General features: G+C 38.2%; 1 protein-coding gene across 6 annotated transcripts in view; it reads left to right on the top strand.

Annotated features, from left to right (window-relative positions):
- The window catches only part of LOC133406105 (carboxyl-terminal PDZ ligand of neuronal nitric oxide synthase protein-like), a 137,089-nt gene that overhangs the window by 33,166 nt on the left and 91,284 nt on the right, over positions 1-12,639 (top strand). For 5 of the 6 annotated variants that reach the window (XR_009769026.1, XM_061683410.1, XM_061683412.1 and 2 more), the window contains exons 3-4: positions 9,016-9,108; positions 11,186-11,244. Coding sequence is in view for 5 of the 6 variants with exons in the window: in XM_061683410.1 (XP_061539394.1) it covers positions 9,016-9,108; positions 11,186-11,244 (152 nt within the window). In the remaining variant the exon portion in view is untranslated. Of the gene's footprint in view, positions 1-4,737; positions 4,951-9,015; positions 9,109-11,185; positions 11,245-12,639 lie in introns of those variants that run through there. The other variant, XM_061683413.1, reaches the window with a different exon arrangement.

Genomic DNA, 12,639 nt, shown 5'->3' with positions numbered 1-12,639 from the left:
AGCATAATGAAACGTATCATCTGGTCATCTAGGTCCATTTGTTCTGTCGCGGTCGCCGTTGTTGTTGCCTGGTTCCTTGTTACTGAAAGGAAAGTAAAAACGGCTACCGGAAATGCCCAAAAAAAATGCAGAGGAAACTCCACCCTTTGGTGTCCTATCCAATACCAGCCGTAGCGACACCCCCGACTTGGAGGAGAACTGCAGCACACTTTCAAAACAGCGCGCTTGAGTAGAAAGGCAACCTACGCGTGGGACAGCCGCTGTGACGTCAGCGCGGTCGCCGTCCGTCCGAGTATAAAGAAGCCTTAAGATAACTCACAGGAGTTGACGAGACCAGAAAAAACACTTATGCCGCGTCTGCTGTTAAGAAGTCACGATACTTTTTCTTCGTTACAATTATCTAAATGTCGCTCGCTACTTTTATTTATCAATTATTGCTAATTTATCAACGATTTTGTGTGCGAGACTTCCGCATTGGGCGCTGTTTGCTCCAATCCAATGTAAGCACTAGTGACATTTAAGTCTAGTTCACCAATCAAACAACACAAGAAAGTCACATGACCTCACACAACGTCTTCTATTGGGCTTCCCGGGCATAGGCAGTAATGGTGCGCTACTCGTGTTCACATTGAGACAAACAAAACCACATGTATTGTAGTATTTGTCTGGCACTGTTAAACATGGATATTTCAACCCAAATATAACTTGAGACAACACCTTGCAGATGTAGTTTTGGCTACACAGTTATAGAAGAATTTGCACATTCACATTTTATTTTTATTTTATTGATGTTCATTCTGTGGTTAAAATATCTGAAGATACTCAGTACTTGAGTAATTATTTCACTGTGTCCTTTTTAGTCTTACTGAATTAATTTTTTGGAGCACTACTTTTTACTTTTACTTGAGTCACATTATTGTCAAGTAACACTACTCTTACTCTGAGTACAATATTTGGCTGCTCTACCCATCTCTGGACCGGACATTCTCTATTGCTACTCTTACGTTCAGATCAGCCTCCGTTGTATTTGTTGCACTGGTCTTTTGTATTTTCGCGTTAAAGTGCTGCGGGTCGTGGCCCTGGTTGTGGTCCCAGCGGAACCGCGAAGCACACGTAACATCGGTGACGAGCTGATCCGCTAGTACATCTTGTATTAATTAGGAAACACACCTACAATTATCTAATTAGTTTACAGATATTAATGTTAAATGTATTAAGCGACGGAGCGATGTTAGGGATAATGTCACAACACAGTATGAACTAACTTCAAAATTCAATCGATTCCTTTACCTACCCACCGATGAGGCACAAGGTTAGTGTTTGTGATACTGTGAGACGTTTACGTTAGTTTTGTCTCAATTCATTGTGATGTAATGTTGCTAGTTTGACCTTTGGTAAAGTGTTAGCTCAATGTTAAGCTTTGTTTTCTGTCATCGGCTCTTACGTTGGTTTGAAGACTAAAATAAACGCTAAACACGATCAATGCAAAAGTGCAACCAACCGTTTACCTTGTTAGCTGCCTCAATGTTGGCATAGTCTTGTTATTGTTACACTCATCCAATTGACTGAGAGTTGAATTGACTGAAGTTCCGCGCAGTGTCGGCTGAGGCTTGTGGCGGGACGGAGCACTTCAGACGTCTACACATCGTGAAAGCCTCCTTTGCACAATATAATCTTATTCCAAGTGTTGCACTGAAGCGAATGGTCATTAATTTTAACAAAGTTAACACGCACTTTTGTTCACCGTTGTCGTTAACACGCACTTTTGTTCACAGTCGTCGTTGGGCACAAGCACGTCTTTGTGCGCGTTCTTCTGCATTGGTTTTCGTCACTCTCCTCTTTGAGGTTGGCGGACTATAGGCAACGAAACTGGGAACCAACATCTTTAAATTTGGACAATTCCGGGAAAACCGTAACGTTTGTCCCAGTTCCAATCGGTTCTTGATGCCCAACCCTAATCTTTTTCATTATCTACCAGTGGTATTCAGATTACCTCTCCATTATCCCTAAGAAGATTGTCAGTCAAAGTAACGCAGAGTTTGGCGATATGGATTATGTTAATACCCGAGGTAAAACCTTAACCCCTTATGAATACAATGACCATCTCATTATGAAAAGCACAATAAAGCAACTCCCTTGTTGCTCCTTATGAGACTGCACCGATATATTAGATCAGACTACTGAAGGAAATAGCCACAGAGAAAGATGGAAAATTGTAATACCATTTAAGGAGCTTTATCATATACACTTCATTGGAGTGTTTAATTGGAATCAGTTGAATTAGATGTAGGCTACATGAAATACTCTTTTGATACGTGGATCTGATTTGTATTTGTTTTCGGTAATGCAATTCAATGTGGCTATTTACATAATAATTAAGCACCCTGTTAAAGAGACACTAAATTAGCTGGAATGTTGCTGTAGCAAAGTACAGTACTTTTACTCCTCTTTTCTTTTTATGCTAACGTATGAAAGCGGATGATATAGTTGGATCGGATGGAGGCTATTCAGAAAAAAATTATTCAGCAATTGCTTGGCATTAACTTGAACTTTAAGTATTTTTAAGTAACCGTGGATCTTGAGTTCTAATTAAGATGTGCAGAAAACTGTTAATAAAATTACTGTAGTTATTGTACTGAATACTAGTGTAATATTGCATAATATCCATACATACATAATTTATACTGTGTATACTCATTAGGGTCACAGGTGAGCTGCAGCCTATCCCAGCTGATAATGGGCGAGAGGACCGGTTGACAGCCACTCGCAGAGCACAAATAGAGAAACAGTCATTTAAACTCACATTTACACCTAAAGACAAGTTAGACTATTTAATGAAATAAAGTGGGCTTTGTATTGCAAATTGTGCTTTATTTTGACATGGATACCTCTATATATTTTAAAATACAGTACATTAACAAATGTTGCATTAATTGCAAACTCATAGAAACAAAAGATGATATTTCTAGTGTTTACGTGGAGTCCCTTTGAAGAATGCTTATTTTATTTTCAAAGGCAAAATGCAAGCATGCAGACTTCACACATGGAATCGAAATGAGGAACCTGAATCGCTGAAATTCAAAGGATGCCCAACCCTGAGATAAGTGCACAGAAATGTGAGGGAAGAAAAAGTTGAGTGAATGTGTTTTTTTGTCATGGGTGTTAATAATGGGACAGGCAGCTTTGAGAGGATTGATAATTAGAACATATGGCATCCTGTTTCTTACATGAGGTATATAAACCTTAACTAGACTGGCAAAATTGTGTATGTGCGAACCATAAAATACAAGAATAGACGTACAGTTATTTACCACATACCATACAATAAAATACCTGATTATACAGTCATTAACTACATTTTCCACTTCAATGCTACTAGGTATAATTTTGCATTGCCTGTTGTATAATGGTCTGTCCTGATTTTTCACCATTATGTCTGATTGGCTTTTGTGAGCTTTGCAATCTCTTGAAGCCCACTCGGGAGCTTTGGCACAATTGTCCAAGCAAGGCACTTGTAATATACCTGTATAACTGAATATAATTCAGTTGTGCTCCTGTAGAGCACTTTGGATGAAACGGCTCGATAATGGCGAAAGGTATTAAGTTGCAAAAGCCTTTAGAAGTGAACTTAACTACAACTGAAATGTCCCATTCTTTTGTTATTCTCTCCTACTGTCTAGATGTAAATAAATAAATAAATAAAAAATAAAGTAAAAAAACAAACAACATTATTAGCAGTCCACGTGGTGTGACTCGACTCAACACTGTAGCCATGAAACGGTGTACAGCACACATTCATACTTACTACGGTTCAGGCTTCAAAACATTCACAGACTACAAGAAAAAGCAGCAGCAGCAAAAAAAAAAATCCTTAAAATACCATAATTTCTTGTGTATAATGTGCACGCATGTATAATACGCACCCCCAAAGTTGACCTCAAAATTCTGGAAAACCCTTCTACCTATGTATAACGCATTTTTACAATGCATGATTTTGCTTCTATCCATATGATCAAAACATGAAGTACTTCCTCTTATTTTGACATTCACAGCCCTACTTTTACTTAGTAAATGAGAAAACACAAAGTTGTGCTCATATGTTTGATTACCCTAGCAGAATTTGAAAGATGGGTACAATTCTTTAAAGAAAACATAAAGGGCCAGGCAAAGCCATTAAAGGCATTTATTTTAATGGGATTCAAATTAAACAGTCAAACATTTCAGAAAAGCATTATCATTAAACAAAACATAACCATAAAGAAATGAATATCTATCCCTCCATCCATTTTCCGTACCGCTTATTGTCACTAGGGTCGGGGGTGTGCTGGAGCCTATCCCAGCTATCTTCGGGTGAAAGGCGGGGTACACCCCGAACTGGTCGCCCGTCAATAGCAGGACACATAGAAACAAACAACCATTCGCACTCACATTCACACCTACGGGAAATTTAGAGTCTTCAATTAACCTACAATGCATGTTTTTGGGATGTGGGAGGAAACCGGAGTACCCAGAGAAAACCCACACAGGCACGGGGATAACGTGCAAACTCAATGCAAGGCTGGATTTGAACCCGGGTCCTCACAAATGTGAGGCGGATGTGCTAACCAGTCATACACCGTACCCCACATTCAAAATATAAGGCTTTGCGGAGGGTCCTTTTTGTGACCTTAGCATTGCCTCTCTGCTTTTTGTAGATGATGTGGTTCTGTTGGCTTCATCAAGCTGCAACCTGAAGGACTTCAAGTATTCGTTCAAGAGTGAGGGAAAATGAAGCAGGAGTTTGAAAGACATCAGTAGAGTCAAGTGTCTGCAGTAAAGTGGACTCTGCTCAGGCTGTTGTGTTGGGAGCTAAGCAAAAAAGTGAAGTGATCAATTTACCAGTCAATCTATGTTCCCATCCTCATCTATGGTCAAGGTCTGTGGCTCGGGACCGAAAGAACAAGATCACAGGTAAAAGCGGTCGAATTGAGTTTCCTCCCTTAGAGCTGGTGACAGAGAATTTTGTTTCCAAAAAGGCTTTTGGGCTACAATAGATCTTAAAATCCCCCAAAATGTATAGATCCAAGTAAAGATAATTTATCCATCCTAGAATGTAGTTTAGATTTTGTTTAATCAAACATTAAAGCTCCTGAATCCTTGTGTGGGAGATAAAATTGAATTGGTGACTATGATTTATGGGTCATTACTACACTGCAAACAGTATGTCTTGTTGAGTTTATCTCAGGACAAGATGCAACCCATAGTCACAGAGCTTACAAATGGCAAGGTTGGAATATTGGAGTTGGCAAACATGGGCGACCTTACTTACACACAGCAGTGTTTTAACTATGATCACACAACAAAATATGCTCGCCATACAAATTATGACATTATATAGCAAGAAAATATCCCTTTGCATGCAACCTTTTTTTTAAAAAATATATATATTTTCTCAATACGTTGTGTATCGTGGTATGTCATTTGTTAGTTGTGTTAGTCATTCCAATTCTATATTTTGCCATATAATTTGTATAGACAGCAATGTTTTGGTGTCTGAGTCAAATATTTCTTATTTATTGTGAAATGTTTAGGATTTTAGTTATACATGTTGCAAAATCCATAAACTGATCTTAATATAGTCTCTCCTGTTCACTTGTCTCACTGTGGTGACAGAGCACGGTTACCTTGTTACACATGCCACCACCATAACAGACTTCACCTGTTATCACTTCATTATCGTCAATGACAGCTCTATTATTGTAAATATAGAACCTACATTAAAAATAGTCTACACAACCCAGATAAAATTAAATTTTTTTATTGAGAAAAAAAATGAGACCAAGATAAATCATTTAAAAAAAATGTTCTACCAAAATCTGACATTTGTCAGATGTCTGTAGACTTCATACAGTAAATCCACTGTGAACTACATCCTCTTGCATATGCATGACTCACAATAAGTAGTAACATAGAATGTCAGAAATATTTCAGTTAACCATACACTGTTAGACATTTCATAGGGTTTTTACAGTAACTTACTGCCAACACTTGTTGCTGAAAACTTGAATTTGCAGTAACATACTGGCAACAGTGTTGCCAATGAGTTACTGTTAAAAAAAATTAAAAAATAACAGACGCATATACAACAACGCTTTTCTGCAATGGTGCCACATTGTGAGTGTTCAGTATTTCTATTACTTGATATTTTTCCCCTCCTTGTATAATTGTATTTTCTTGCATGTGTCAATTGTGATATACAATTATTATTTACACTGAAATGCTTAAACACTGTTGAGCCATGAATATTACAATGCATGCTGGAAACATGTATTACAGTACACTTAGACATTGCTGTAAATTCTATAGTGATTTACCCCATACGATGCAGTAAAATACTATAAAGTGATTATACTTTAATGAAATATATATATTAATTATATATATTCCACTGCATCATGTGATTTTGATTGATGTCACACATGATAAACAGAGTTACTACATATATATTTTTTTTAAATCATTTTTTTTATTCATTATGGTGCTGATTAGCCACACAAGTAAAATGGGAGCTCTTTTGGCTTGCAGAAGTAGACCAAACTGAGTAACCAAAAGGAAATTCACAATTGTACCTAATGCAATTATAAATCACCAGGTCATAGTTAGCGTAGCATACAGATGAACTAACCTGCATTTCACTCTATCCCACACAACCATAAGTCAGAGTTTCATGAAAACAACGTGCACCATAAATGTAATGTGAAAGTTAAATAAGACACACTTTCAACGAACTATCGGTAACATAAACACACATTATTAATGTTACGTTAATCCTGATTGTTCATGAAAATTCAGGATTAACGTCTTTATTACAGCAACAGTTCAACATTTCATGGTACAATGCATGCTGGGAACCACGCGGCTTCTGCTACAAAATACAGGAACTCTGTGTCACGTCAACCAAAATTTTATAATGCAATGGATGATAATGATAATGTCTTTGCCAGAAAAAAAAATATTGATGATTATATTATTTTCACTGCTTGTCTCATAAGTGTATTTATGCCTGTTACAGCATATTTTGAATTAATGTATTTGGTATAAAATCAAAGGCAAAATAGAAAAAAAAATCTATCTGATAGTAATTGTTTTTACATAGTACATTCAAAAAGTTTTAATAGGGATCCATCATTACCACCGAATAGATGAGCCTACCTAATTAAATAAATAAATAATGAAATAAGAATAATGTTATAGTCAATTTCTGAAGCTGGTGCTAATTGCCCATTAAGTGGTTTTGCCCGTTTTCATGTCCTGTTTGATTTGTATTGTTTTAAACTTTGTTTGATGTGTGTGTGTGTGTGTGTGTGTGTGTGAGTGTGCGTGAGGACTGCATATGTATTGCGGTTGTTTTTAATGTGCTCTATAAATAAACATCACATCACCTTTCCCATGCCAGTAGTAAAAGCAAAAGGCAGATTGATTACATTTGGGAACCAAGAAGTGGAGTGAAGAGGTCCAAGGCAGTCTCTATTGCTGATACTAATGTCTTCTGAATATATTATAATGACATTTTATACATATCCCTCAGTGAGTTAGCTATACAGAATGTACTAGCTTTTTAGTTAGTCTTTTGCCAGTTGTCACTGAAAGGATGTCACTTGTGATTCTGTAACTTTGCATCTTGAGTTTTCCAGAACAAATTACTGGCAGTTAGACCTGAGTATTGGGTATGTTAAATTAACATTCATTACCATAAATCACACATCGAGGACAAAACAATAAAGTTTTGAAGTCATTTATACACATACAGTACATTGATAGACGATCACAATAACCGTATCATGACTGCCACGATCCATACATCCGCATTGATTCTTCATACTGAGACTAACAACATACAATGACAGTCAGCTTGGATATTTGATAACCACTTAATCCTTTAACTCCCTATTTCAGTGATCTGTTTTCTTGCTGACCTCCTCTTGGATAAAACTATTTTAAGCCCTTTATTAGTGTGTCTTATTCTGACTGATGCATTCAGTGTGGCGTGGTTTTTGCTTTTCGTCAGTGCTATTTGAAATGGAACAAAACGACACACACCGCGGCAAGTATAGCCGCATTTAAATGAACTGAGCCATGCGGATGGGTCCTTTGGTGTAACTTGATATGGTGGATAAAAAAAAGTCTACATACCTCTGATCAAATGCAAGGTTTTTGTCGTTAAAACATCAATTTGAAGTAATGTATGATGTTAAACCTCTCACGAAAATGTAAAGCTGAATAAGTAATATTTCTGTAAATTTAAACCAAATCCTTTGTATTGCTTTTGTGTGTGTAGTAATCGCAAGCATGTTTCACAGATCTAAGTCAACATTGCAGTTGTTGTATCTTGCAATAGAAAATGAAGCACAATTAAAATCAAGAATTGTCTGACAAGGATGATGTGAATGATTAGACCATGTCATAAAATAATTGACAGACTTATTAAAGATATGCGAGTACACTTAACGAGTTGAGCCTCGCACGAAAGGAAATGTTAATTGGCTGCAATAATTGTCTCTTGTGACCTGGCATGCAATAATACCATTCAGCTGTTCCATGTGAAGCACAGTCAACACAAGCATGCTTGAATAAAAGTGATATACAGTACATGTAATATCTCTGGCAGATTAATATCAATGCACTTTATTAATGGTGATATCAGTTTACCCATCTTTTGTCTTTGCTTCCATTAACACATATGCGCATTTTTCACTTCTCTTGTCACTTTCACTTATTGAATCAACATTCACTTGCTGGCATAATACTTGTAAAGTGGCTCATGTTCAGGACCTCTGCTTTGCTTTTCTTACCAACCCAGTCCTCTTCTCTTGCATTTTTTCCCCCCATATACATCATATTTAACATGCAACAATGTTTTTTTTCAAGAATTTGCCCTCTTTCTGACTGCTCCATACCTGTGAGGATTTTTGTTGTGTCCTTTGCGCAAGATGACGTAAGAATGAATGTTAATCGCTATGTCTCTTCTCTTTGCAGTATGAGTTCAAGGTGAAAAACATAAGAAAGAAAAAGGTCAGCATCATGGTGTCTGTTGAGGGCGTAAAAGTCTCCTTAAGAAAAAAGAAAAAAGTGAGTGTCATTTCTCATCATCCTTATGTATATGTAAATCTTAAGCATTGCCTCTGTTTAGCCAGGTACTGTTTGTTCAGTCAGAACTCTTGTATGCCCCCGATCTTCTTCGATGAAGAGTTCTATATACATATATATAAATTCTAGATAATAAGCTTTATTGATCTGGAACATTTGTTTTATGAAAGTTGATCCAGGTCAAAGTACAGTACTTCTTTGTTTTCAATATCAGAGTACTTGAGCGCTTGAAATGCTGGGCTATGGACGAGTGATCTTATTGTGTTTGGCATCACTTGTCTGCCAGCTAAAATGTCATGTGACAGTCAGAAATTCATCTCCAAGTACAATGATGGACTAAAGATAGGAGTGATTGGAATATTGAGTAAACAAAGGTTCAATGCGATAGGAATCAATATAAATAATTCCTTCGTTGACATTTTACGTGACATTAAACTCCCACGGGGGCAGACTGACAAGGGAAATGGGTGTGTGGGTTTGTTTGTGAGCTGCACACTATGTCAATATTTGGAATTATGTAACTAAAGGAGTAAATGTCACAGGACTCAGGTAAGTCACACATTTAGAATAATTAAACCATAGGCAAATTTTAGATTGTTGTTGGTCTGCACACTACAATACCAAAGCCTCATGTTATGAATTCACTTTAAAGTAATATTAGTGTTCCTGACATTTTCCTAGATGTTCATGGTTGGTTTAAGAAAAGCATCAATTGCTTCGCCAAATAAGCACCTAATTTTATAATGTTGTTCATGAGTTCCAAAGGCCGTTAAGTCATGTCTTGTCACAGTGTATAGTCTGATTATTTTATACAATTTTACACAAGGCTTACCTTGTGGTTCCTCCTTGGCCCAGAATTACCGTATTTTCCGCACCATAAGGCACACCGGATTGTAAGGCGCAGTCTCAATTACGGGGTCTATTTCTGTACTTAAGCCATACATAAGGCGCACCTGTATTATTCGGCACATGCTAAAACAAGATAACAGAAGCAAAACAGTGAGTTTGGTTGAACTTTATTCTACTACGTATTTAAAAATACACTCACATTATTTTTTTTATCAATCTTTTGTCACAAATCCATTGAAGTCCTCATCTTCTGTATCTCAATTGAACAGCTGGGCAATTTCTCCATCAAACTCTCATGCATCACTCCCACGCCGCTCGCAACTTCACTTTGAACACCCTGTTTACACCAATGTCCAGCGGTTGGAGTTCGCTGGCAGTTGCTGTGCCACGGTAGTCCTTGCACGGGTGGCGAGATGGCACCTTTTTATAAAACGAAAGCACCAAGGCGGACCTCCTTGAAAGTGTTCGATCTTCATGTTTCGTGCTATCATTATTGCCTTCAGTCGAATGGTGACTGTGGAGACTCTTCTCCCGGCTGTTCTTGTGCTTGATTTTGAATTCTCTTCCGGCTGCTCTATTACCATTTACAACCGCGTAACTGATAGCCTGAATTGAATTGTGCCTTGTCTCTTCGCTGATGCCATTTTTGGGGGTCCTGAGCCAAACAACTGTTGTTTTGCAGTACCGGTAGTACAGTATGCCTACTGCAGGCGTGGCGGAGGTAAGCATACGTACTGTACGTAGCTTTACGTAATGTTCTCTAATTGGTTTATCGCTGCCAGCGTACGTAGTGTACGTATTACGTCCCTATGTCGGTGGGAAATGGTTCGACACTCAATCAAGCGGAGCGCTTACAGAAATCGCACAACAATATTTTTACAGATTTGGGACTCAGTGCACACATAAGACGCATCGGGTTAAAAAGCGCACCGTCGATTTTTTCTTTTAGAAAATTAAAGGCTTTTAGTGCGCCTTGTAGTGCAGAAGATACGGTACTCTTTTTGTAAAATATTTTGTATTGAAATAGAACTATAAAGGAGAATATCCAGAGACTGTCTATTTGTGCTGCAACACTATTGCAAAATGTGATGAAAACTGTGATAACAAATGGTTCCCATCGCTGCTTGAATTTCTTGGCAGTGTTTGCATTTACAAAGTTTTAACATTGAATTCAGCAGTCCTCCTAATGCTTTACTTATTTTTAATACAGAAGAAGGAATGGATGTGGAACGAAAATAAAATGATGGTGATGCAGGACCCCATTTACAGGTAAGCTGCCAAAATACTTTTCCATATACATTTGACATTTCAGAGCATTTGGCATGTGTGAAATCTGTGAGATGCAAAGAGTTAATCACACAATCGGACTGTTGGGCCTGAAGAGGCACTGCGTCTTTGGTTGATATTAAGTGGTTAATTAGTTATAGCCCGCATGAACATGAACGCAGACTGGCAATGCATCATACTGTATATGATCTGACATCGTGTATTGCTGGGCTTAAAATGAAAATATGAGTGTGAAATTAGTGCGTCATAATGAGAGAGCGCAAAGTTGGGATTTGTGTGAAGCTTGCCTTTTCTGGCAACGATTGTTGTGCTACTCACCACCGTAGATCAGCTGGTCTTTGGGGATGGTCTTTCTCCGCTCATCTCAGGAGGAAACAAGGCAGGTTTGGTTGAAGAAGAAGATGCATAAAAATAAAACAAAAAGGCAGGAAAAGAAAAAGGGAAGTTGTTCGTCACGCTTTCGGTGGGAGAATACGACTGCTCCTCTTCCTGCTTTTTCAGGGACCCGTGAGCAACTTCTGAGTGTTCACGCTTGGCTTGGAGAGTACCGGGTAGTCTTTCGTAGCAGCTGCTCTGATTGTCTAGAAGGTGACCTCACGTAGGCCGGAAAGCCAAGTCTCCATCCCATGTTTGCGTTGGTCGAACCGCGTCTTCGAACAAAGAAAAGGTAAGTTGGGGAGGAGGTTGCCTGAGACCAGCCCCGCAGCAGCTGGGAGTTTAGCCATTCAAGAGTCAAGAAGCAAGACAAGAGGCGAGACACAAGAGACTGAGAAGAGGTGGGAGTCAAAGGTTAAATACCTAGGGGGCGTGTCTAAGTCATAGAGAAACTGGAGAAGACCCCACCCATTGACTTGAATTTTGGTCTACAATTTAGCCATACAAATGGTGTAAAAATCCTATATTAAAATAAAACTACTCCCAACTTTGTACTCTTACTCATAGATCAATCATTTAGAATGATTGATTAAACTTTAGTCTTGGCATATCAACTGCTTATTGTTCAATACAACATTTCGTACTGTTTGGCTTCAAATCCAGACGAACAGTTATCGAAGTTTCTCAGCTGGACCTGTAAAGCTGAAACAATGACCGACATCAAGGCATACTTTTGGAATATTTCTGCAGAGTTCGTAATATATCAAAACAGACATTTATCTTCCGTTAAAGAAACTTCAAATGAGAGTCCACAGGTTCGCAGTAACTCTCCACTGCCAGCGGGTGTCATCTGCGTTCCAACAACGTTCCCAGTGGTTGGTTTAGTCCCTCTGGCAGTTCAAAAGAAGAAAATGAGTCTTTGATGAGTGAAACCCAGATTTGTCGGGGAGCTGCTAATTAGTTTAAGGTCTGGGTGAGATAAATTGGGCATCCTTGTGGCCA

Source organism: Phycodurus eques, chromosome 8 (genome assembly GCF_024500275.1).
Source record: "Phycodurus eques isolate BA_2022a chromosome 8, UOR_Pequ_1.1, whole genome shotgun sequence".
NCBI classification, from domain to species: domain Eukaryota; kingdom Metazoa; phylum Chordata; class Actinopteri; order Syngnathiformes; family Syngnathidae; genus Phycodurus; species Phycodurus eques.
The sequence above is the reverse complement of the archived record's forward strand: the minus strand, read 5'-3'. Positions and strand labels throughout refer to the sequence as shown.